General features: G+C 40.5%; 1 protein-coding gene across 11 annotated transcripts; it reads right to left on the bottom strand.

The window, feature by feature from the left end:
* Positions 1-97: 97 nt before the first annotated feature.
* LOC141910644 (uncharacterized) lies at positions 98-26,459 on the bottom strand. Of its 11 annotated transcripts, none has more exons than XM_074801345.1 (32): positions 25,892-26,459; positions 18,599-18,952; positions 17,933-18,081; positions 17,477-17,627; positions 17,215-17,405; positions 16,865-16,970; positions 16,600-16,755; positions 16,292-16,369; positions 16,156-16,215; positions 15,964-16,080; positions 15,462-15,494; positions 13,592-13,940; positions 13,395-13,516; positions 12,482-12,866; positions 11,971-12,148; positions 11,432-11,542; positions 10,587-10,717; positions 10,067-10,087; positions 9,172-9,313; positions 8,567-8,888; positions 7,700-8,019; positions 7,168-7,341; positions 6,526-6,690; positions 5,948-6,085; positions 4,578-4,700; positions 4,022-4,258; positions 3,628-3,705; positions 3,261-3,302; positions 3,033-3,137; positions 2,310-2,483; positions 2,097-2,171; positions 98-1,917 (listed from the first exon to the last, which is right to left on the bottom strand). In XM_074801345.1, the coding sequence occupies exons 1-32, from the start codon at positions 25,968-25,970 to the stop codon at positions 1,369-1,371; spliced, it is 5,415 nt and encodes a 1,804-aa protein (XP_074657446.1). In that variant the 5' UTR covers positions 25,971-26,459; the 3' UTR covers positions 98-1,368. The 11 variants fall into 11 exon arrangements, with proteins under 11 accessions (XP_074657446.1, XP_074657449.1, XP_074657448.1 ...); XM_074801348.1 differs by lacking the exon at positions 5,948-6,085 and adding an exon at positions 5,309-5,356; XM_074801347.1 differs by lacking the exon at positions 3,261-3,302.

Below are 26,459 nucleotides of genomic sequence, written 5' to 3'. Positions count from 1 at the left end.
ATTCAAGTTCGTTCACCGTCCCAGTTGATCACTCGAGTTCTTGGCAAAAAAGAGATAAAAAGCTACAAACGGCGAGTATTTTTGATAAGCATGGCATTTATTTTTTACAAGAGTTATAAAGAATATTGAGACACATTTCATACTAAAAGTAGTAAACCGTCAGCACATTCAGTTCTTATACTTTGAACAATCTGCTTGCTTATCACAACTGTATAAAACATCAATTTTATCACCTAATAACAGTAGTCCTTGTAAAGAGTTATACTATGAGCAAATAACGAAATCCTGCGAAATACTTGATTTTACGAAAATCGAAATAACGAAATATGGCACAGAACTTCGGTTGCTTCCTTTTCCTGAATGTTCATATGGATCAGCCGAAATGCTGTGGCATCGGAGGTAACCACACAACCAGTTAGTTTTTAACAGTATCAAGCATACTAGCGCTCCTAGCAGATCTTCGATTACCACAGTAGGACCATACCAACTAATCGTAGACTTTTCGTTTATTTATCGTAAGGATTTCGTTATTTGTATCCCCAGGTCGTGGCTCACGCACATTCCCAATGAGTTCCTACATCGGATGACACACTAATACAACTTTTATTCATGTGCACTATATGCGTTTTTTTTTACAAAACGTGGCTGCTTCGGTTAATACATGATTCATAATAGAAAATACAGGTAAATCTATCTACCTTTGTTTATTGCTTATATTAGATGTTGATGCTAGCTTGATGATGAACAAATTAATGTACAAATTTTACAAGGCGTATCACTAAGAAAGGCTAGTATTATCCTTACATATTACGTATCTCTAAATAGCAATCAGTATCAAAGTACATGAAATAGTATGTTTATGTATAGTATATGGTATTTTGATAAGGTCGATGACGCTCTACCCATATATTTAAGCTTATGGTACGTCGCTAGTGTCATGAATATCTAGTAAAGCGCATAGTATCGACTTAAAAATAAATATGATTCAACGAATGGTCTAGCAGATGCATTTTTAGAGACCGCTCTATTTGCGCCGATTATGTTACGCGGTCTGATATTCCGGACGAAATCAAGAATTCTGACCAAATTAATTTCTGCCATTTTTGTGCAGGTAACTGAATTAGCAGCTTCAAGAGTAAGAAGACAAGTAGCCGGGTAAATTCCCACGTTGCATTGAAGCGTTGTATAATGAATGCTCTTTACAAAAAAAGCACGCCAGATTTCGAATTGTCGACACACGATTCCTCTGTGTCTTTTACCTACGTACTATATATATTAAGTTATTTTTATTACATCTATTTATTCATTTTTCATTCGATTATTATCAATATTGAAGCACCATAATATGGAAGGAAGTTAAGCTTATCGTTAATATCGCCGGGACCATGCTCCGCCGGAAGCGACAGAAGATTGTCCTTGGCCTCCACCTCCTCCAGATGAATACTGTGAACTACTAGAATATTGCCTTGAACTACCACTCTGCATTCGACCACCTCCTTGCTGCATGGCCATACCTCCTCCTTGCATACTGCCTCCTCCTCCACCGCTTTGCATCATCGTGCCACCGCTCTGCATCTCCATTCCACCAGAGCCTCCACCACCTTGCATCAGCGCCTGTCCTCCAACGACACCTTTCATATTCGCATCACCATACTGCTGGTTGGAAGATTCATAGCTATATGACGTCGAGCCTCCACCGTCTGACATCATCTGGCCGCCACCTCCGCCGCCTGGTATCATTTGGACGGTCCCTCCACCGCCTGACATCATCTGGCCACCACCACCCTGCATCTGACCACCAGTTATCATTTGGTTCGTACCACCTGACATCATCTGATTAGACTGGGCATTCCCTTCTGTCGTTTCGTAACTATATGTCTTCGTGTAAGTTACCGGCTGAATTTCAGTGTTTTGTATCTGAAATAAAGCAAACCCATGCAGAGCTGCTGTGTGCATAACTGATGAAAACTAAACCTATGAAATAGATTCAGGATTGAGAATAGCGCAGTGTAACGGGATTCAGTCTAAAACTTGAATAGTTTTTCACCAGATCGAAATAGTCACGTATAAGGTAAAGGAGCTTTGCGATAGCATACCTGCCATTCCTCATGCTGCTCCTCTTCATACATGTCGAAGGTTTCCGGATCAGTTGCAACTAATCTTTGTTCAACCTGCAGAAAGCAATTCAACTTACAACAACACAAAAAAAAAAAAAATGGAGTCTATTTCATTTCTATATTTCTTTTAGCGTATACGTAATTTGAGACGACACCGTCTTTCTTAGGCAGAAAGGTTTGCCCGCTACATACTTTTTTAGTCATCTCCTCCTGTTCTTTGTCTAGTGAATCAGATGATATGTGCAAAGATCGTCTATTGTCACGAGACACCTTTAATGATTGTTTACTTGCTGTTTTAGTGACATTCGCGGTGGATGCCGAGGCGGTGGTAGATTGTACTGTAGTTGTACTGATAGGCGATGGTAGCTGTAGAAAATATTCGAGAAAACAGTCATGCTATACGAGAACAAGACAAGAAAGTGCAAGACAATGATTGACTAAGCAGGCAAGAGTGCATGCACAAATAGTATATGGTTATTGCAATTGCTAGCCCAGCATTGAGTTAGGTATCAATTCCTATTTTAGGGTCGACTGCACAAGGAAGTATTTAATTTTGGCAGGTCTATTTTATCGATACAACAGGCCTCTAAGATTAGAATAGCCAAGACGCCAATTGAATTTCATGAATTGATTTTAGCAATAAGTATGTTCCTGGGGATTCTAGGAATAGATGCACTTCTGTAGGGCATTTCAACTAAGCAAACATTTAACATAAGTTTGATAATCTTCGAATCAATATTTGAAGACCTGAGAATGAAATATTGTTTGTAGGACGGCCAAAACAGGATGATGATTGATGATGGAAACTAGATCTCCGGACTATCGATTGTACCTGATATTCTTGTGGATAACCTTTATAGTGTTTGACATCTAACCTAATCGTTAATTGATAATCCAATCGTTACAATAACCTACCCTTTGGTATTCGGAATTATACTGGGATTTTTGCTTAGAAGATGGCGGATCATTTACTCGTCCTTGGGAATGGGGAGAATTTCCGTTAGTAAGTGGTTCGTACATCTGAGAACGAAAAGATTACACCTACATATAACGCGTTCTACAAATTAGTTTTTAATAGTAAATCCACATTTATTCTGTTGCATTATCATTAATGTGGCCACATTTATTTGCATGCATGTATACCTTAACAGTTTTTTTACGTTTTCGTAAGTATGTGGCAGGTGGCTATATACGATAGAATAGAAAAAGTAAATTATTGTTAATCGTGTTAGAAAGAATAGGAAGAAAACAAATTAACAGAACGTAAGCACTATTAGTAGTGAGAAAAACCGTGTTATCTTACTAATGAGGCAAACGCGTGGTAAATAATTGTCGTCATTATTTTTTAGCTGTTTACCTAGTTTAGGAGAAGTTTTATGAATGTTCATTTCAGATTAAAAAGATTTTCAGAGACAATGTACTCATAGATCTATCCTACATTTCTGGCAATAGTATCGTGTAAGATATCAGGTTAGAAGGGATTTCTTCTCGCCGCCGATGATAATCTTACCTTTTCATTATAACCTAAGAAATCTTCATCGGCGTATTCGTCCTCAATGTCGGCTATAGGAGCACGTTTAGTATTCCGCTAAATACGTAGAGAGACAGATACTATAAACACATGCTATGGATAGTTAATTTGAAGCAGCATTGTGAATGGAGTTGGTGCACGTCGATAGGGTGACTACCGAGATGGTACACGCGTCTGATCATAAATGGAGTGCTTTCGATGCAATGCTACCATGTTAAATTTAAAAAACGTCATCTCTGTCGCTTTTATTAGCTCCAATTTTTGGTATTGCTGCATGCAAGCATCTACACGTTCATTTACTTGTTAGTTTGGAAAATCTAGATACCATGCTACATTCAATACATGCTTTCTGATATCACTATAGGCTACTTACGTAGGTCTGCGTTGCGTCAGTTTGATAATCTTCAGGTTTACGTCGTTGCTCCTCTTGTCTAGCTCTGTTGAACATTTCCCCAACCCTTTGCTCGGTAGCAGCTCCCGACGGTGGCGCCTGAACGTATCGACGCTCTTCGCGAGACTCGACGTAAGCCGTCGATTGACGTTGGTCGGGCATAGAGCTATGTTGTGAATCTTCTGAATAATAGCGCTGCGTTCTGTTGTCTTGTGGAGTCTAAATAATTTGGTTAAGAATATGACATCAAATATTCTGAACATTGTACACATACATGTATATAGACATGCGAAGTAGAAAACTAGATAAGTTTGATGATGGTATTACCGTTAAACTAAGTTATCAATTACGCAATTAGAAATTAGAAACTATCAAGTAGTCTTTGAGGCCACATCAAAAGTTATTGGTATTAGTGATCAGAGAAAATATTATGGAATGGAATCATATTAACAGTTCTCTTTGACAGTAAGCGTCCAAACCAACGTTACCAAATAACTTGAAATATGGCCCCTAATAAGTATGAGAATGTGGTACGCACTATAATTTTTGGTATGGGCGATTGACGGGTTAGTTTATCCAGACTCTCACTTGAGACGTACAACGACGTGCGGTTATCTTTGGGCAGTTTCAGTTGGTTATCTTGTACATGTCGAGAAGTAGACTACACAATAGAAAATAACAATCACACGCGATGTTAATTGAATCAATTAGGAAAATCACTTCATTTGTTATTTCACCGATAGTTGAGTTCGATTTGAGGAGAGCACAAATGGTAAAATTACATCTCAATCCAAACATGTATGAGAAATTAATTGAAGTATTTTTTGATAGTTTCAGGATGGTCGATTGGAAAATCATTACTACATTACGTTACGTTTGTTTGTGTTAACTAAGATTCAGTAACCGGTTTCACAGTTATACCGTGTTTTATAACTTGGAAACCGATTTCTGAGTTATTTTTCTATTTGTTAGAGATAGTAGTTTAAAGGTAGCTACGACAAGCTTGTGAGCAGCTAAGCAGTAATGGTGGTGCGTCGGGTCACTGACCTGGGGAATTTCGGGGTATCGTGGAATGACATGTGTATGTGAAGGCCTGTAAATGTGTGGAGCCTTAAAAGCTCGATATACGTAACGTATTTTGTCATCTTGCGTTCGCTTTATCAAAATATACGTTGACCTAATCACGAGGGATTGAAATGGTGTGATAATGTTATATTTTGATTTTAGAAAGTTATAGAGACGTTTTATGAAGGAGCCTGCTAAACCTACCCCGGGGTACACTGGGACGGGCTTCACTAATTGCTTCTCAGAAGGCCACTATGAAAAATAAAGCAAATAAGCATAGCGACAATCATTCACAACTGCGTGACAAATTACAACAAAACAACTAAGAAGTGCCATTTTAACAAACACATTATAGGCAACTTATGCTTCCTTAACGACTTCCCTGAATGCGGCATTCGTTTTCCATGGCATTTACGGCTTTTGTACAGTTTAATTCAAGATTTTAGCTTATGCTGAAGCTGAGAAAAAGAGCAGCAAGCATCCCACAACTATAATAGGCATAGAAGCAACATCATTCTAATCCTGATACATAATTTGTCAGCATCCTGTAAACTCGAGCTCGTGGTTTTGATGTGGTAAACCCATTAACAGTATAGTATATTCACCCGCAAAGGCCTACACCGAAAAGCATATCGGGTCTAATGCTGGGATAGCATAAGGTAGCTTTGGAAGATACGTTTGGCGCTTGAAGCTGATGGCGTAAATAACTGTGATACGCGATGCAGTAGTAGCGGGCATCAGTTGGAAAACGTGTTGGAAACCAGCCTTTCATATATCGCTGGTCCGCGGGTAATCATCGGCACTAAGCATATCACTAATCTACGTATTTTGTGTTGTACGTACATCGGCGGCGCTGCTAGACGGTATATCGTCATCGTCGTCGTCATAATCTCTGACGTCGTCACCATCAACAGACGACACGTACAAAATTGGAACGCTTCCAGACTGATTAGACCGATAGCGGTGGTCCCTGGCATGCGACTAAAACAACAACGTGCTGCAGGTATTTAAACTTATCCCGAGGAAGCGTATGATGCGCAATAAAAGGCCAACCTTAACCGATAGTCGATCGTGGAAAAATGACCCGACAAGAGATAAAAGACTTTTTACACGAATTGCCGGTATACTGATAGTAAGCTTGAATAGAAAGGAGAAACAATTTGAAAGCTTTGAACGAATTAAGATATAAATCATACGCAATTCCTTGAAAATTTAATTGAGGTAACCAAACGAAGAAAATAATCTGTGTCTCTACAGGGAGGTGCCAAAGAGGCGTGCACCTCTCTGGTCTATCCATCAGTTTTTAGTAAGTAACTAGAGACATTACGCCACGCATTTCTTCTTCGACGTCGACGCAGAAAAAAAGCGTGACTAAAGTTGAACAACTCGTCAATTTATCTTAAGTGAAAACGTCGATGTACCCTCATCTGTTGATCTCGATGGTCCACCTCAACTGAACGACGATCTGTCGACGTGCTCGTAGTCGTCGTACGTCGTTCTACCATCTTCGGAGCCGGTTCGATCGTATGGCTTCGAACCTCCCTCTCTCGTACGACTGTCGGTGTCGCTGTTCTTGATCGTTCGTCCTGTTACGAGCGATAAACATAGCCATAGAGATTTCAAAGCGATGACGTTGATAATAACATCATGCGGTTAGAAAAGGTAGCTAGGCATGATTCCATGAATTACTATGACCTAAGCAGTACAACCACACTGCACATGTATACTAATACTATTGGTCTAATGGTTAGCTCGCTTGCATTCGGCGTAAGAGATCCGAGTTCGATCCTCGCTGAGGCTACTTACATATTCGTTACAAGATTTTTTTGCATCGTCCTTTACAGTAAGCTGGCAGGTAAGAAAGTTAGTTTACGTTGCTTTAGCTTCTTAACACCCAACTTTTTACCGCTAATTGTCCAGAAGGCTAAAATGGTTGGGTAATCCTATTTTGAGCGACTGAGAAATAACTAATTCTAGTTCTTATGTGGCTCGGTAAGTTTTCATGAAGCATAGACTAAAAGGTTCTGACGGACAGCATGATATCACGTTTCTTCGGAACGTACCTGTCTAGATTCTACGACATAAAGCGGTCGATTGGTTGTGGTTGGAGTCGATGGTCGTGCGATCTCCTGTCTGGTTGACGTATCGGACACAACGTACATCGGTGCATCGACCACAACCTCGCTTTGTCTCGAATCGGCCACCAGATATACTGGCTTCTCTTCTCGGCGAATTTCCTAGAATTTAGTAAAAACACTCATGAATACCCTCTTCTATTCCATTAGAATGGTTTTAAAAGTAGTTTTGGAATTTTTTGGAAAATAACCTCGATCATAAACACTGTGCCCGTGTTGTAAGTATTACATAAGAACATATTCCACAATAAATAGTTCCAGGTTTCAAAACATGTGTCATCTAAAATTCTATTCGACATGTCGACTATATCCTATTAGCCATCTTAAGTAATACTGAAGAATATTGCGATATCAATCGCTGAACCATCAATTGAACTGCTGGTTAAGAAACTTTTCGGACTCATTTTTCTTTGGTTTTGGGGATCTTATCTTTCATTTATTTGGAAAGCCTTTTAGTTACCTTGACACGTGGACTAGTGACGTAGGTTATTTCCTCTCGCTGGCTACTCGGGGTTCTGCTGCGCCCTCTTTCGGTCGTCGTTGTCTCGATCAGTCTCGTTTGGCTGCGATGGTGACGCGGTTTTTTGTCATGCCAGATCTCGTGTACAACGCGATCTGTATTCGGATCGTCGGTGATCTCGATCGGTTCCAGATTTCGGCTGATGTGAAGCTGTTCGGACGACACGTATTTACGAGTCGGCGACTTGTCCGCATTGCTCAGTTGTGTTCTTAATGTCGTGCGGTAGGTTTTCTCGGCCGCTGGCGGGTCCAAACCACGTCCTACGAAAAAGGAACGAGCAACGTGACAACCTGATTTGGCAATTGAAATGAAAGGATTGGCCGACGATACAAAATATATAGCTCCATGTAACTTAATTAACTTAAGCAATCGAAACAAATACAAGACCTTTCCATGCAGACCAAGTTTTGTGCTGGATACAAGGATTATCCTCCCTCGTCATAGATTCAAACGTGGTGGCATCGTTAACATCGGTCATGGTACGAAACCTTTCCATGGTTGACCATTATGTACTTAGCCTGTGTCTACAGAACGGTGTATCTGGCATACTAAGGCTAGGGTATGGGAGAATGGCGAACTTCTGTTTTCGTAGTTAGTCCACGGCTTAGTGCTCAGAGCTTATAATTGATCTAACGCATTTCAGATCAGGTATTTTGGAACTAGCGACTGTGCTCAACCGTAAAGTACGCTATTTTCCAGATTATTGTTCTGACTAGCTGACATTCGGTTTCACTTAGTTCACAGATAGTTGATTAACTACGATAACAAAATTTGCCCTGGTAAGAAATGATGGATTACATCACGTACCCAAACTAAGTGTCCTCGCTTTACGATCGTCGATGACGTATCTCGCAGGCTCCTGGTCGATGTCGATTTCGTAGGCTTTATAATGCGAGGAGGGGTAGCTGGTGGTCGGTGTACGAGGTCGCGACGAGGAACGATGTACGACTCGAGTTGCCGTAGCGTTCGCGTCGATCTGATGAACCGGGGCGAACACCGAATCATCCAGAATCTCGCGACTCTTCGAACGTTTTCCCGATCGTTTTACCACTACAGTTTCGACTTTCTGTCCTTCACTGGGCGAGGCTGATCGCTGACGGCTGGTCCTCACTGCCGGTTCACCTTCCTCCTAAAAATACGATCGATCAGATCAATTATCTATTGATGATGAAAGGGTTTGAAGAGGAGTCGTGTTCACGGCTCGTGTTTCACAGAAGGGATAACATCATAAATCGATTTGAGAAATTGAATTGGTTTAAGAAGAGTAAGATCTTCTTGTGAAAACAGAAGAGTGATTATGGGTTAACTGATCTTATTGGTGATGATGAGCTTAAGCTCCTTGGGTGAATGAGTCCGCATGGTAATCTATACTTCTTCTGCAGTGATGATTGAATGAAGTCGGTATTACTTACAACAAACAGTATATCCGGAGATGGGCTTCTTCTGACGTGTTTCTTGTGAACGGTAGCGTATTCTATTATACCGTCAGTAGCGGTAGGATCTCCCATATCGTAGACAGCGCGTAGTTTAGCGTTTCTCGGGATTGACGCGCTTCTAAATGAAAAGAAAGGTTGGAATTGAATCAAATTCAAGACGTGTACGAAAAATATTACAACGACATGATTTTACCCCTATGTATATATATTAGCAAATTCTGCATTTATATAGTCTGAATATAGCATTACCACTTTGTTTAAACCCCTTAATATTATAAGCCTTGATCTCTAAAATAGTGGACGAGTTTACCTATCTTAGATGTTTTTCATTATTGAAAAAGCAGAGGTATATACAGAATATATGATAATGTATTGGAGGAAGTAGTAGAGTCAGTGCTACAAGAGAATATGTTTATTGATGTGACAATGATTACTGTGAAAGGCTAAACTGTGATGATCGAAGCATTTTATATGTTGTCTTATACATTTTAGACGCTTAAGCTGGAAAATAAATACGACGAATTTTCTGGTTGTCAGAAAAAAGACGAATTCAGCGTTGAAACTTTCTCTAAACTTTGAGTATGCCAAGCCGATGACGGGTCTAAAGCGTATTGTGTCAACTTGGTTTACCCTCCTTTCGCAGAACGTGTACCGAATACAACCAGATTTGCCACTTTTAGGAGCGCGCAAGAGTGATGGCGTCAGTGATATCTATCAGCCAATCAGGTCAATATGTGCTTGCATATGAATAACATCAAATCAGTGTATTCAGTTGAGAGTTCATTAACGAAAGAGGAGTACAATAGCTTATTAAATAAGTGCAGGTTATAGATAAAAATGATATAAATGTTAAACTGTCGTAAATATTTACAGTAGGTCCTCAGCAGAGGCGCTGTAACAGGAAAGAAAGGATATATATCACTAGGTTTAAATAAAACTAAATAAACGGATAGTCATGAAACTATTAGACACTAAAGGTTCCAGATTTAATCCCACCACTATGGTGAATTCAATGCAGGTATCAATCTGCAGCATGCACCATCCCCTCGGACACTCCTTCAAATTTCTGATTGGCGTGCATTTTCGATTGAATGTGAACTAATGAATTTACAATAAATGCCTGAATTCCAGAAAGGATCCTCTAAACTATGCATGTCTGAAAGGGGTGGTTTTCTGGCCGCGGCTTGTTTTACTGCATCATTTGCATATTCCCCCGGTACAATCATCAAGTACATGTAACATTAAGAGTTATATTGAGGGAACTTTTTTTTTAAAGATAAACGTGTCAGATTAAAGTACATGTAAAAATCTACTTCACTATAATAGAATATCATATCATAGTAATACGCAATACATGTATACATTCAACACGACATGTGAAGCGTCTTTACCTGCGTCGATGTCCTCGATGGCGGCGAACCGTACGAACCTCGCGAACGACTGTCGGGGTTCCGAATTCTCCCGAATCAGAGGTATCCGTGTCCAGGGCGTAAATCTGTATTTTAGCATCGCGTTTGTCAGCCTAAACAATCAGAAAAGGGTTCGAACGTTGTAAACAAAATGCGCCGACACAAAATGTGATGAAGCATGCTCGTTTGGACGAAGCGATGAAGTGGTGATGAACGTGACGATGATTTTTATTACACTACTTCTCATTGACGACAGGTTAACTAGAAAAACATATGGCGGGCCACGGACAGGTAGAGCATTTTAATCTATAAAGAAAAAACCTGTCAAATGAAGCTTTGGAAATGTGAATGCGTCTGTGTGTGCGCGGTAGCGTTGATGACGTAATTAGTGTGAATAAAGCAGCGTATTATATACGTTGTGATGAAGCGAACATGCGGGGTCTATTATCCAAGCTGGCCCAAAAATATGTTTTTGTATAACAGGAACTTAATTTTCTATTAATTTTCTATTTTCTATTTATGTCCTATTTATCCAAGATCTATTCATGAAAAGTTTATGTAGCTAAAAGGTTCATAACGTTGTTCAAGACCGATTCCATTTTTGGTTTGTATATGTTTAACTACGTTAGGTACGGTAAATCAAATTCGTTCCAGCACACGATCGTGCAACTGAGCGTAGAATGTTTATCTTAAGATATAGAATGAGGCTGGACGTAAAATAATATAAATACGTGAATTCCATAGCATTTGAGTTCGTAAGACAGAGACTGCAGCTTGGAATATCGACCCTTTCTAACTTTTTTTTTAATTTTTCGATAATGTCTTACGTGAGATTCCCCGGCTTTGTATTCTGTTATGATCTCAACGCTAGATCGACGCTTTCTGTCCACAATCGGGGAATCAGTGAACACCATTGTTCCACGGTGAACCTGACCTTCCTGCAACAAATCACAACCCCGGAAAAATCGAAAACGTTATCAAAACGTCCTAAGCGTTTATAATGTTCGTTAAGATAGCCGCGATAAAGATGGTCGCTATCCGGCCAGTTCCATCAAATATCATAAACGATTCAGAGCTCTAGATGCAAATCTTAACCGTCCGTACGAGCGCGATATGGAACTGAATGGATCGCAGTGATCGCATCTTTTAGGTTGAAGAATATCTCGAAATATTCACCGTATTCAAACTAATTTCAAAGCCGACGCCTGATGTTAATTGTTTAGATATAATGTTTGATTGTCAGGATTTGTTTCACGAAAAGAATTAACTCCATGAACAGAAGCCATGAACAGTTGAAGAGTTAATTCCTTTTTGCGGAACTAGGTTCCGTTTCGAAGGTAATCTATAATCGTAAAAAGTAACGTACCCCAGCATCTAGAAGGTCCATTGAACGTCCTTTGCGAACGATACCGATCACATCCTCACTGGCCGTTTCAGCCGGAGCGCCGTGGTCGACGTAGTAGTGTTTCTCGACGGTTCGGTAATCGTGTTCCTGTTTTACCGGGGCATCGTCGTGTTCGATGAAGATTTCTTCACGTTGTGACCTGTGAAATATAGGAACGCGGCTTAATTTTCGCGTGGATGTAACTTAGATGCATTATGTCTAGAGTATAATGATAGGAAGGCGAAGAGTGGCGTGGGCGAATGGTTAGGACGTTCGACTCTGGGATGTAAAGTCGTGGGTTCAAATCCCTTACATAACCGTGGCGTCTTCAGCCAAGATACTAGCTCTCTCCATGATAGATGACTGCCAAGTGCTTAGCAGCAGCTCTAGTATCACATCTCCCCAGGTAGAAATGACTGGTTCATTTAGCGAGATGTGTAGGGTTGAGGTAAAACAAAGGAGTGCATTCAAACTTTACTGAATAGATATATACCTATGACGATCGATAACCTGAGGCCCGTGGTGATGGTGGTGTACGACGTCTTTATGTACGACATCTCTAAGCACCGTGTCCTGGTGATGGACGTCCGTTCTGGTCGTGTGGTTCTCGATGATGTTCTTATGACGCCGTTCCCCGCTGTGTTGTCTGTCTACCGTCTTCCTGTAGGTGGCGTTGTCCATTCGGGTGTTCAACAGCGCCACCTCGTCGTCGGATATGAATTCTCCGCGCGCTGGTTTGTGCGAGTAGCGGGCGTTAGTGGTACCTTGTACGGCCACGCTCTCGGCTCTAGCGATACCGTCTTCCTGAGCGTAGCCGTAGTGTTCGCGTATCCCGCTGTTGTTTTGTTCTAACTGTCTGTGGTCTTTTAGGATGAAACCTTACGATAGAAGAACAAACACAAACATAGTACTGGAAGGCAATTTGAAAGGATAGCCAGGGCACCACTGAGGACATAAGGAGCGATAGATCTAGGCGGAAACGTCTAGATAGTCTTGATAGAATATCTGCACTTACGTGCGGCTAGCAAGGCATTCGAACGTCGTCGCGTCAAACCTACGAATGGTACTCAGTATCATTAGGTTTGATTTGTAAAAATGGAGACTACGAAGCCAGTTCTGCAGTTTTTTAGAAAGATTTTGACTCTGGAGCAAAATATTTTGCAGTTAACTTTGACAGCTAACTGCCGTTAACCCCCAACTGTGGAACTGGGTCGTGGTTTTGACGGACACCGTCGTGTATGTGTCTACAGGCCCAAATCCATGTAGTCGGTTGGTTTTAAGTTTTTTGGTGTGTTAAAATATTGAAATTACATTACTAGCATATCTATTGTCCACCATTTACTCTCACCAACCTTACTCGTGTATTTCAACCAAAATGCTCGTTATAGCAACTAGTCGTTACTCACCTGATTTGTTCTTTTTGGATTTCGATACATTAGATTGTAAGTTAAGTAGTTTGGCCTTTTCTTTTTCGGACGAGGCCGCCACCATATCCGCCGTCGGACAGCAGATGCACACGCCACGTTTCCTGATTTAGAAAGAGAGATAGATATTATGAGAAATTCGGTCTTGCTTGTTCATTGATTCATAGCGAGATACTTACTTCCCAGCTACCTCAGAATACTGGGCTCCACTCGCCGTTCGTCCGCAGCATACACAACAAGCTGACAACGGGCAACAAGGGCACATGGCATCGCATAAATCGACGCAACAAGGACACATAGCTAGACAGCATGGACTGCAAATCAACGGGGCAGCTCCTAGGAAACCGCAACACCACAAACACAAGATAATACCGACAAAAATGAGGAATATCAGCAGAATAATGAAGAAAACCCAAAACCAGAACCACGCGCCTACTCCTCCAGATCCGGCGGTTACCAGTCCAACTCCACCGGCCCCGGCTCCTCCAGCACCAGCCCCGTCTCCACCAGCTCCAACACCACCTCCAACTGTAATACAAGAAATAGTAAATAAACAGTTTCAGTAGTTACGGGAATATGTTCGCTTATCATCACCACGCCCGTACGAATGCAGATACGAGTCTGCCACATGGAACGGGTACCCCTTCAAACAATCGGTGTATAGGTCTAGACACACGCGGAGACCGGACGATCGCAAGATCGATGAGAATGTATCAACGAACGAGGAACCAGTTGGCGGCAGAATGATAACTACATGTACTGATTTCTTTATATGTGAATCGCCAGCTCTTTTTTGACGTTTGAAAAAGCGATCAAATCGCAGCTCAGCTGTAGCATAGCGCAAAACCAAACAGCAAAAAAACAGCACCCAGGCACTAATTGCAGCCGTTACATTTTGTTATTTGGGATTTAAAAAAAGGAAATTGAAAATAAGACACCACCAATCACCGAAACCTGAAGTCAGGAACTTCATACCTAACGTTGGAAATTATATGAGCTAGAAATCCAAACATGAGTTAGTTCAGTAAGAGGTCTTGGTTAACCAACTACGCCAGGTTTGATTGCCTCCGCCACAAAGTTCACACCAAAACGATAACGGAATGTGTTGGTGTAAGCTCCGGTAAAACTCAATCAAACCCTGGAAAGCTGGGACGACTGTAATCTACTTCTAGCATTACGCAACCAAGACAAACAATAGTAATGTGATTGTGGCAAGATAAACGAAAAACCTGCTGCTCCTGAACCTGGGGCCCAGTTTCCCCCAGAGCCTGAGTACACTGCGGCACCGCCACTAACAGAGCCATGACCACCCACGTTACTAGTAGCACCGCCTACTAGAACATCCCCGTCATCTACAAAAATAAGCAACTAAAATTTCTCAGCAGGGTTTTCTTCATTCCTTCAAATACCGAAAATGAGAACTTCACTGTTAAAAGACCGTAAACGAAAATAAAAAATATAGCGGTTATGATAGCAAATTAATTCTTCCTGATTCGTATAGCATACATCATGATGTGTTAAATAATATCGCATATGGTAAATCGCAAGTCGCATATATTTAGCACTTTTAAAGCGGGCCGCATAAGATGCGCTGTTAAGATGCAATCGCAAAAAGATGTATGCAAGCGAACGTACAAACACGAAAAGCAATGGTGATCTAAACACACGAAGTGTTCATCCGTCTCTGGAAGTGGCTGTATCTACAGTCCTCTACAACTCTCGTCGAATCCAGTGTACCCAGCCATCCGGCACACTAGACACTGCGGTAACATCAGACATTTTTAGAGAAACGAAGTGCTGCGTTTTGCTGCAGTAACGCTGACACTGATTCGTAAATTTGAAAGGGAATGCATGTTTCGCTTAGTTCATTTTGCTTTGTCAAAGAAGCTATCGCTGCGGCTATATAGAATGATAATGCATATGAAGTCGCGATGAAATTGATTAATATTGTCCGCAACTAATAAACTGAATATTCTAAATGATATAGATAATAATGCTAAAGCAGTTAATGATATGTATGTTAAAAGCACACTATAAATTATCGTGTACCTCCAGCTCCAGTGACTATTACACCAGCTCCATCTGTAGCATGAGAAATCAATTAAAATGATAATTAATACATCTTAATATTGAAAGCGTCCAACAAGAAGAGCTTCCAGTTCATTCTGACGAACAACTTCCGAACAGCATTGTGATAGTTTCATACGTACGCTCCACGAAAATGTTGTTCGTGAGATCGAAAGCTTATTTTTCGAAGATTATCACCGTTTTTGTGATCGTGATCACTAATTGTAGTTGAGTGGGAGCTTTTGCATATCCGTACCCTTTCTTAAATGCATATCTGATCTGAATATCATTTTGAAATATGTTTGACATTAAAAACATGTCTGGGGTTGGCTAGGATATAATGATTTTGATTGCCTGGATCAACCCGATATGTGATATGCAGAATTAAGTCTTTAGGGAGGGGTACAAAAGATTAGATTTACGTGCGTGATCAGTTGTTAAGTTTTTCAGATTAATCCGAACCATGATGCATTTTGATACGTACGTGCTGCCGTTTTAGTCGTCGTGAAGACGGGATTGCTTATGCCGACAGGATTCGTAGCGCTCACTAGAATATAGTAGTCGGTTTCCGGTTCAAGATCGTCGACCTTGAAAGTTCCGCCTACAAATGACAGAGAAAATGCTAATGAAGCAAATAAAAAAATGTCAAGAGGCTTTTTAATGTTTCGGACTTTACCGTATTCCCAATATGGGACAGGCACATCGCTCGGGGAGTCTTGTTTTTCCTTTCTCACGCCTGAAAAAAGTAAAAGTTTTACGATAACGTTCAATCAGTTAAAGAGCCTTTCTTGAAATTGAATTGCGTCCCTTACCTATGACAGGGAAAGTCTTGCTGCCGTCTATTGGTAGATTAGCTATCAATTTAGAGTTTTGCGCGACCATGTTCATATCTAAATTAGAAAGGATTTAATTCTAATTTCTAAGATTTCATTATCTCTTATAAGAAGATGCTTGTAATGCGAATGTCGATCGTACTTATGTCGAGGTCAGTGAGAAGGTAAGTCTGGCATGTGCTCTTAAATACGTCATTTTTAAGACATTGATTCGTCTGAGATCGAATGACAATGATCAACCCTTGATTTAAAGTTAGAATTTGTCGAATGATGTACAAGTCACCTACCGATTCCAGCTTTGATCGCTTTGATTTTCTTCATCCAAAACACGGTATAACCGGCCACTTCTCCTTGTTTTTGTGTGGTGGGTCCAACGACTGCGATCTTCACCCATCTAGCCGAGGCAGCTGTTATCATCGCAGAACCAGCGGCGGATGGAATACCTTCACGAGAACGAGTCATCATCAAAATCACAAAATAACATTTATTTCCGGCTTGAATATTTGGATTTCGAGATGGTAGAAGAGTAGTTTAGGGGGTTGTGTGACTTACTTCCGACGATGAGTCGTAAATCGATGTAATCGCTCCCGTGCGCGTTGGCGGCCTGGCATCTGTACGCACCAAGAATCCATTTATCCTCAGCGGAGCGAAGATGAACCTATACGCGGTAGTGACATTTTGTAAACTGTGTTAGTACTAACCGTTGTTAGTAAACTGTGGTAAGGCATAAATGGGCGCAGGAAAATACCGGTATCTAACCATTGTCTTCGTATGTGGCTTCTTATTTTAAGCTGGTCAGCCAAACAACGGATAAGCCATTAACCACGGTTAGGCTAAAAGGGTTTTCCTGCGCCGCCCCTGAATCAAATAATGGAATGACGACGCGATGGGTTGCAACATACCGTAAGAACAGCCGATTGGTCGACTGCTCTGAAGCTGTAAGTCGAGTTGTAGTTGAGAGCCTCGCCAGCTCGGTAGAATTTATACGTGGGTGTTGGAAACCCGGTAGCCGTACAGTTTATCATTCCTATGGCTCCGGCCGCCATTTTGATGTAGAACGTTTGCTGGGCCATGTACGTGAATTTGGGTCTATCTATAAAATAAATTTTAGCTTGTGAAAGGTATTTCGAATAGACAGTAATCGTCGAGCTATTGTCAACTTACATGAAATATGCAGAGCTCTGGTCATTTTCATTTGGCCAGCGATATTCGTACCGACGCACGTGTAGTTACCACTATCGGTAGCTATAAGGTTAGTGATGTGCAGCGTTAGAACGTCTGTAGTCGGTTGTCTTACTTCAATACGGTCATTCGTCTGTGAAATAGAAACATTATTCTCAACAGGAAAGTAGTATACGTATATATGATGCTGATGGGTCAAATCCGGTCGAATGACGAGTTTGATGATAGTTGAAGTAGGTAGAGTGCGGGTATTGTAACAACGCTACTCCGGTGGTTGAGGGTTCTACATGAGGCAAGTGAGGGTCTGCCATAGGTTCCCTCGGTTATCCAACCATATGGTGGTATATACCTAGTCGTAAAAAAGCCAGAACAGTGGGCAACATAGATAATGCTAGAACTGTAAACTGGTTGTTGATGTTGCTGATGCACAAAACCTACCGGTTGTAGACCAGCGACGTAAGGCGTTGTATCTCCCTCACGGAACCAGGACAGCGTTGGTGGTGGGTTACCTTCCGCTTTACAGAATAATGCCACATCGTCGCCGATACGTTCAATACGATCAGCCAAAACACGAAGCCTTGGACTCGCTGAAATAGGAATCGGTAGCAATTAACTTATGCTCATAGATTAGGAGCAGACACTGTAGTTTTTGCATCAGTCTTTACTCGAGGTAGTGTATGTACTGTAGTGGTTGTATCACGCGTATATCATCATTGCATTTACCGATGAAAGGTTGAAATCGTTTATTTCACTATGCCCTAATGAATTCCTTTGCTTTACATCTACGTCCTTGCTACCCTTATGTCGTACTAAGCTTATCGTATGGATATCGCTTTCTTGTTTGCTTACTGTACATCGTTCGGATCTGGGTTTCCCGAGTCCGTCCCTATACAGTATTGTTCATTTAACCTCACGACGTAAACTTTGAAGAATTTTCTGTTAGTAGCCAGCTGGACTCGAACCCGCTGCTTGTCATTCACCACTTATAGTGAATGCAACATCATCGCATCACCCCTTATCCAACTCAGTTAGAAAGACCTACTGCGGTCGCATCTTTTATCCCAACCGATTACTTAAGTAACATGCATGAAATCATCCACTTACATATCACTCCGGTCTGCACATTTTGTCGTTTTTGTCGGTTGCTCTGCGATGGGAAACGTTGCGCCATCGTTGTCCGATTTAACCCGGTCCGTCTCAGGAAATCCTCCAAAGATGCCGCATCCGTGTAAAAGATATCCGGGGTTTTATTGTGGAAATGATGAGTCACTAATTCTGTCACCTTCACGGTCACGTACTGTAGATTATTGGCATTTTGTACGGCGCCCTCTTTCGGCGTAATCTTTCGATAATCGACAGCACCGGTGTCATGGTTTCCTGGTTTGAGTTCAATATGGATACCATTCGGCCCAGTCGATGCGTCTTCGCCGTTCTTCGATGCAGCTGCCTGAGAATAGCCTTGAAATATATAAACACATTGTTACTACGTACTGTAGGTTCGTTCCCGTGTGACAGTGACAATCGGAGATCACTAAATGCCATTGTCACTTGAAAAATGTTTGTCGAACATATTTCGGGATTTTCAGTGTCAGTCTGAATTACACTGACGGTGCTTTTGAAAACAATTGACTTTAACGTATATAACGGCAGAAATGTTTATTGAGGTTACGAAAATTTTGTGACTTTTATTAAGTAAACAATGTTTACCATTATCCTAATATAAGATATTGGGGAATATAAAACAAAATTGTCTGGAGGTCGGCTGGCTTTGGGCGGGTATTAGAATGAACGATAATGATAGGGACGCCGACGGTTCATCAGGAATTAGCTTCACAAAATAAATTGGCTCCGTAATCGATTTTGATTTCTTCATAATTCGCTGAATCTTAAATGATTTAGGGATATCATTAATTGTTCGTGAAACCGGAAGTCGGGCATATGAAAGTTCGAGCATCTACGAAGTTATCTACAAACATATGTCGTGAGATGCTGATTGATACATTAAGTTATTTTGCTGGTAAAAAAATGGCCAGTGCCTGGTCCTACACAAGTTTTCCTCATCCAGGTAATTTGCATACGCTATGCCAATATATCTAGGCTGTGCACATTAATACGACGTATGCAAATTGCCTCATGAGGTCATCGTGGCTTCCCGACCATGCCCACTAGCCACGCGTCGTGTGTCGTCGACGTAGATTGTTTACTTAAAATGACCAGACGTAAGCAATTGAAGTTTATATGTCTATCAATAGGGCTTAATAATGTCTGTCTGTCGTTCACGACGAATACGTGGTTAATGAATTGAACGCCGACTCGTTATTTGCATATTTAACACATTATATCCGACAACTTTGTATTCGTCGTGGCAAACAACGCGAATCCGGTTTCTATTGAACAATCGTTTATACTACTATTTTTACCAGAAAAAAAAAACGCGAATTCAAGTTCCGCCGATTGATTGAAATAATAATACCGTGGGGCGCTGTGCATAATCGCGAATTTAATAACTGCCGTACGAACGCGCATTCCAGCGATTGCGATTTGAAGAAGAAAAAAAAAATACTGAAAAGAATTCGTTGCGTTAAAAATTTATATATCATTCGAGTTTATATTCTGCAGGTTTGAAGCGTACACACCAGGCATACAACATATACTATATGTTACGTTTACATTAGGACGCCTATGTAGGGCTTTTCTACGAGACTGAGGGGAACGACTTAAATAAGAATAAAAAAAACCAAATGATCTTTTTCAACTCACAAATATACTGAAATGTACTATTTTGTCCCCGGATGACTTCAGTTGGGAGATAGATTACCGGGTGTTTTGAATAACATCGTCTAAAATTTCAGAGGTGGGATTTACAAAACAAAAGAAGTGTTCTGAAATAAAGGATCAAACCTTTTCAGTGTGATATCTCATTTAGACTAGATCTCGGCCAATATCTACTGTTCACTTAGTGAAACTGCGGATTCTGGTGCGAACATATTTCTTCACTTATCTTAACTAGAACTAAATACAAATTCTGATGTGACATTTTTTCCATATGGATTTTCATGATTATCATCTTTTGATGATATTTTCATAGACTTCTTATTTTTGTCACGGTTGAAGGTATCATTCTGTGGCCTGCCAGCAGTCACACGCGTAAAGACACCATTGTTACTTGTAGTGCCATAAGAATTACTAATTACTGAATTTGGTCGTAGACAGCTTGTCCAACAAAAGGTTTAAATTCTGGAGGGCGTCTGGAGGGCATTTAAAACCTTGCAAAACTACGTTCGACTCACCGAAAAATGTATACAAAATTCGTACGCTAATCCTTTATTCTTTGTCGACTTTCAGTACACGGGTTAACGATTTTTTGACGACCCAAACGCCAAATCTCGCATTTTTTCGCAGGTGTCAAATAATTTATTAAAATTGATTTTCTTGTTCTGTTTCGTTCTAAAATGCGTAGGTACACATTACGCGTGTGTGGGCTTCGCATTCATACCTAACGAAGGCTTGAATTCCGTCGAAATAACAATTGAATGAATCAGAAAATAAAAATCATCGATGAATTTCTAGATTTCAGATCGATTTAAGAGAAGTTATTCCGGGTCAAGTTTCGACCGAGGCTCGGATTTTTTCATCTTGAAGAGGCCACTCAATCGTCAATGAAACAGAGGATTTATTGGTTTTCGTTTTTTCAATTGCTGATATATATTTGCTAATTACCTAGCTTAGCCTAGTGTGCGCGCACGTAGTTGAGAACTGCGAGACTCCACGTGCATACATTCCAGGGACGGCGTTGTCACTTATCTTCAATTTGGGGCCTCTCTCTTCGTATATTTGCAAACATTGAGGTGGGCTCAAAAATATCAAGGGGCGCTCAAAGGTTGAAAATAAACATCGCAACTCAAATTACCGATAGATATAATTAGCCCCTCCCACTCACGCAATCCTCAGCTCGATAGGGTTAGAGATAGGCATATTACTAATAACACATTCCCGACGAAAATGGTATGACTTGAATATTCGATCGACTATTCCGTGGGTGTTTGGTGCCAGAACGTAGCCAGGATCTGCGTTACGAAACCGACAAAATGCGGCCAAAAACAATCGGCCTACTGAAAAACTCTTCAAAATCAAGGCGCAGATATTTGAAGTGGCGCCTGAGAAAAAGGTGTCGTATTAGGACAATAGGGACAAGTTTATAGCGCTTCGATACTGCACTTCAGATTTTGATATGCTCGTTATGACTAGTCATACCAGGGCTCGCGTTCAGATGCTTATATTCAGTATAAATAAAACTATTCCGATCGTATACGAAGCCAACAGCTGCCGATGTTCTCTTTAGGAGCCCCTAATACAGATGAAATACGTCAATTGATATTCATTACGACCGAACAATGAATACGAATGAACAACAACGTATTATCTACGTCGTGAAAAATTCAATTCAACATCAAGACGGATCGACTTCATGATTGGGTCTAAGAAAGAAAAAAAATGAAATATATATATATATATATATGTATAATACTGCGCCACGAAAAAGTGTTGAAAATCGACGATAATTACATAGACAAAACGCATATAGGCATCAATTACATAATATACAATGGTATAATACTTTCTGTAGGTCAGTTCACCGTGTACAATACGACGTTAAAAACGATAAAATTGGACTTGAGGTTTTTTTCGTGTCAATTACGTAGCAATCACGCTCGGTTTTCGGGTCGGCATTTTCGCGATGCTGAAAAGGCATTTGATACGTTTAACTCGAAAACGATTCGGAACATAAATTACCCTTTGATTTATGCCCATTACGCGCGGTGTTAGTGGCTTTCTGTCTCGTATTTTTGGGGGCGGGTTGTTTAAGTTTTATTGATAAACGCACGCTGTGTTTATAGCGCTTGAGTTTTTATGTGACAGGTCGATTCGCTGTAAAGCGCGACCGTTGATATTTAGGTGATCGCATTGTGCGGAAATCTATTCTACGATTGTCTTTCATTATAATTACGCTCGTAATTACAGCGAAATTGTTCAATTTCACTGGCGTAAAATGGACCAGATTCAAACTAAATGCGACGCGCAATTGTGCATTTTTTTCCATCTATACAGAATCCTCACTCCTAATGTATGCACCTGTCTGGCTGTCCAATCAAGTATCCAACGTTTTCTGGCATGTTGATCGATGATGCCAGTGAGCACCGAACGCGTGTAGGCTCGAACGAGTAAAACAAAACAAAAATCTAGTTAAATCAGTTGTAATTGTGGCCTTTTTAAAGTAATGGTCGTTTTTATATCTAAAAAAAAAACAGTATCATGCTATATAAAGATTCAACAACTCTGTTTTACTTCACCTAAGATATCAAGACTACGTATACTTTTTTTCTCATTTCTGATCAGCTTAAAAGTTGACCCGGCCAACTATTATACCGTCCCTGTATAATTATTCATTTTCTTAGAATCACGATCAGGCTAACAATAACAGACCCGGCAGCTAAAGAAATGAAATGATTACAATATCATTTCACTGTTAGTTTACAAAAGACCCACCAGAGAAACAAGGAATCATTTCATATTAGCCTTAGGTTTATTTCAGACCTAACGCTCGACTACAAAATGGTCATCATCGCCGAGCTTGTGTTTGACGTCCAATACGACGCGCCGTGGCATCGGGCGCATTATAGAACCTCACGGTTTATCCAGGTTCACCGCAAGGGTCATCTTACATTTCAAATAATCGTTTTAAATACACCCAATATGCGCGTATATAGATAGGCCTCATACGTATATGAATTTATAGAGAGATTTTGTTTCAAAATGAAACCATCTGTTTCTATCTAGTAATCACTGATATACTTACTATACACGCGTTGGAATTCGACAGTTAAAGCGCTAAATTTCATTCGTATATTATTAAACATGTAATCGGAATTTAGCAACATTTCAGGATCAGCGTCCGCGACGTCTGATATTTTATAACGTATTGAGTGACGAATATTTATTTTATATTTTTTTTTATATTGTGCATTTATATATATATATATATATATATATATATATCCAACAGGGAGGTTGGAGAAATAATTACTGAGAAACGTTCTCAGGTGTTACGTCGTTTTACATGATTTTTAAATGATCAAAATTTGATGCCACTAGCATTACAAACCAGGGGCCAGTTACGTAGTCCATGACCAATAGCTAATCTAGCAACTTAAGACCAATGTAAGCTCATTTTGGTTCTAACAACTTAAGACCAGTCTTAAGATTTAAGACCACTTTTGGACCTGTGCAGACACGACTGTGCAACCAGCCGCCGTATTTATAAGATTAATACCATTTGAAACAAAGAGGATGGAGTGGTTTTAACAAATCGGTCACAGGTCCCCCGTCAAACCAGAAAGTCTTGGATTTGAATCCGAGTGGAAGTGGGAAAAGAAACATTATTGTGTCTGCTTAATCATACTGCCCTAAGTTGTAATCATATAGTTATGGAACCCTGAGCGTGTTGAACATATTATACCCTGCATGGCGCTTGGAGAAAAAACCAAGGACCTGCCGATACTGCCTGAGTGGTATTCAGTTGTTTTGGGGAACCTCGAACGTCCTAAGTGGCGCCCGATGAGTGGGGCAGAATCCACATCAAACCTAATGCCGGTGCTGACGTGGGTTAAGGATTGTGTATATCCAAAATCCAGACTGAAGACAACTACGTAACTTCAAGATGTGAATAATTCCGAACCTGTATCAGCAGTTTCAAGTTTAACACCGAGCTAAATAATTGACTATATAAACGCAACAGATTGGTAAGAACTAGACTAATTGTTTTTAGTAATAGTCAACTAGTATGTCAGTGATACATAATGCGTACGAGTTTAAACATATAAATCTATTGCTTATTATTCTCCTCATTCATTGTTCTATTTCCCGCTTCGTATTACAAGTTGGGTTTCATGAACGAGCACTCTTTCTCAAGATATATTTTGCACCGTATTGTGAATGGCAGGTGTGCAAGAACAGGGAGCTTGAAATTCGGGACTCGAACTCTCAATTACTACGTTTCACTTTTGGAGATTCGGTGCAACTGGAAGCAACAATTCAATTCCTCGAGTTAAAAAGTCAATGGCGAACAATTGAAAACCCGTTTCATAGTTTTCCACCACCGCTATTGCTATGAAACTGGGTCCTCAGTTCGTATAGGTTCTATAGGTATATATATTCAAGTCACGTCGATTATTAAAGCATTAATTAGCGAAATATTCGCTTCAACCGAATTTAAACAGATATTGCAGCAAATAAACAAACGCTAATTATCGAGTTGACATCGGGCGGTTATTTTAGGCGTTCACGAAGGACACTTCAGTGTTGTGTGGCGCTGTGCAATAGTTGAAAACTTGACACCGAAATATTCATGCGTAGCCCCCCGTAGTTATTTTGTACAGGCACATATTTTGTATATATGATATGAATTGAAAAAAGTGACAATCGCGAGATCTTTTTTTTAAATTTATTTATAAACTGGCAGCGCCGAGTGAATAGGCGCGCGGGACAATAACTGCACAAATCACGTCGAAATGATACCATTCAAAAGCAAGCGTCGTTATAAATGATATACTTCCCAGTGGATCCTAAATCAAATTATAGAAATATGATTTAAAGGTGTCAACGAAAATTAAAAGAAAAGTATTCGAACGAAGCAAATTGGTCAAGAGATTTCGCCGTTTCCTTAATAGAACGATAACCACACTCAAACGTGGTGAACGGATAATAAGATAAAAACCCACAATCTACAGATTAAAAGAATTTAAAAACAAGAACTTATTTATTCAATCTAAAATATATAGAATATACGACGTTTCGATCTCACCCTAGAGATCATCGTCAGGTGACGATGATCTCTAGGGTGATCCTTGATATTGTATTTGTATATAAGTCTGGACTCAACAAATTAAGACGATTTGTGTATATTTCTAAAGATCGCCACTGACGGTGTTTGATCTCTTTCGGAGTTACTCAAATAAATCGTTTTTTCATTCTATTTCAGCCGTTAAAATGCCTAGCCTTGAATGGGCTAGCTGAATGAAAAGTCACTGTCCCGTTTTTGAACTTTGGACTAACGGTTATTTTTTGCATATTCATAAACACCGGCAGGCAGGTGCTTAGAACATAATGAAAAACAATACACCGAAATCTGGCGACCCGTCCCATGTGGAGGGCTCGCTAATTTTCTATAAACAACCGGTCATGTATATTTCTAAAATCAATCGGGCAATTTACTTCAAATCTCGTTTTTCATTGGCTTCCCAATGATGTCAACGTATTCAAAGCACATTCAACGGTACACTCGACCTCAGGGAGACACCTGCGTTTTTGTTATCTTCATTGAGATTCACCCCAACTTACCATATTGCGCGATACAAATTAATACGACCAGTAGAAGCCAGGGGGAGACACTAGCACCGCCCGATATGATAGGCTTCATATTGTCTTTTGCAGATCTGGAAAAAAACGTTGCTCCTTTCAGACCAGCTCGGATTTGCGCATATCCTGCTAGATATATTTGAAGATATAAATCCCGTCAATCTTGAAGTGAACTCGTTTGTTTTTGTTTGTTTGTTTTTTTTTAATTCACAGATGATACCAAAAAGCCTCTGCGTAAAACAACCAATCTGTTAGGTAACGCGGTTGAATATAAACCAAGCCGGCGCTTATTATTTCGGCGTCATGTTCGCTAGCTGCCGTCGTCGCAAAAATCACTGCCAAAAACCACCGCAATTCGAACGAACACGCCCTCGGAATCGGTAACCGCGCCGAAGAGTTTCACGGTGACGCTCAGGTGCGAGCCGAATACAGTCCGACTGACACACAGCAGATGAGAGGTCAGATTTCACGCAGCGAGGCGTCTACCGCGTCGAGTACAGCTAGTGACGTCGCGACAGTAATTCGCTGTCCCTCTCTCGCTATTCAACGC

Source organism: Tubulanus polymorphus, chromosome 9 (genome assembly GCF_964204645.1).
Source record: "Tubulanus polymorphus chromosome 9, tnTubPoly1.2, whole genome shotgun sequence".
NCBI classification, from domain to species: domain Eukaryota; kingdom Metazoa; phylum Nemertea; class Palaeonemertea; order Tubulaniformes; family Tubulanidae; genus Tubulanus; species Tubulanus polymorphus.
The sequence above is the reverse complement of the archived record's forward strand: the minus strand, read 5'-3'. Positions and strand labels throughout refer to the sequence as shown.

Excerpts from the sequence above, each read along its gene's own strand:
- LOC141910644 (XM_074801345.1), bottom strand. The coding sequence starts at position 25,970 with ATGAAGCCTATCATATCGGGCGGTGCTAGTGTCTCCCCCTGGCTTCTA. Across the intron at positions 10,088-10,586 it reads CATCGAGGACATCGACGCAG|CGCCTCTGCTGAGGACCTAC; the intron begins GTAAAGACGCTT and ends TTCCTGTTACAG. Across the intron at positions 7,342-7,699 it reads TCACTAGTCCACGTGTCAAG|GAAATTCGCCGAGAAGAGAA; the intron begins GTAACTAAAAGG and ends ACTAAATTCTAG.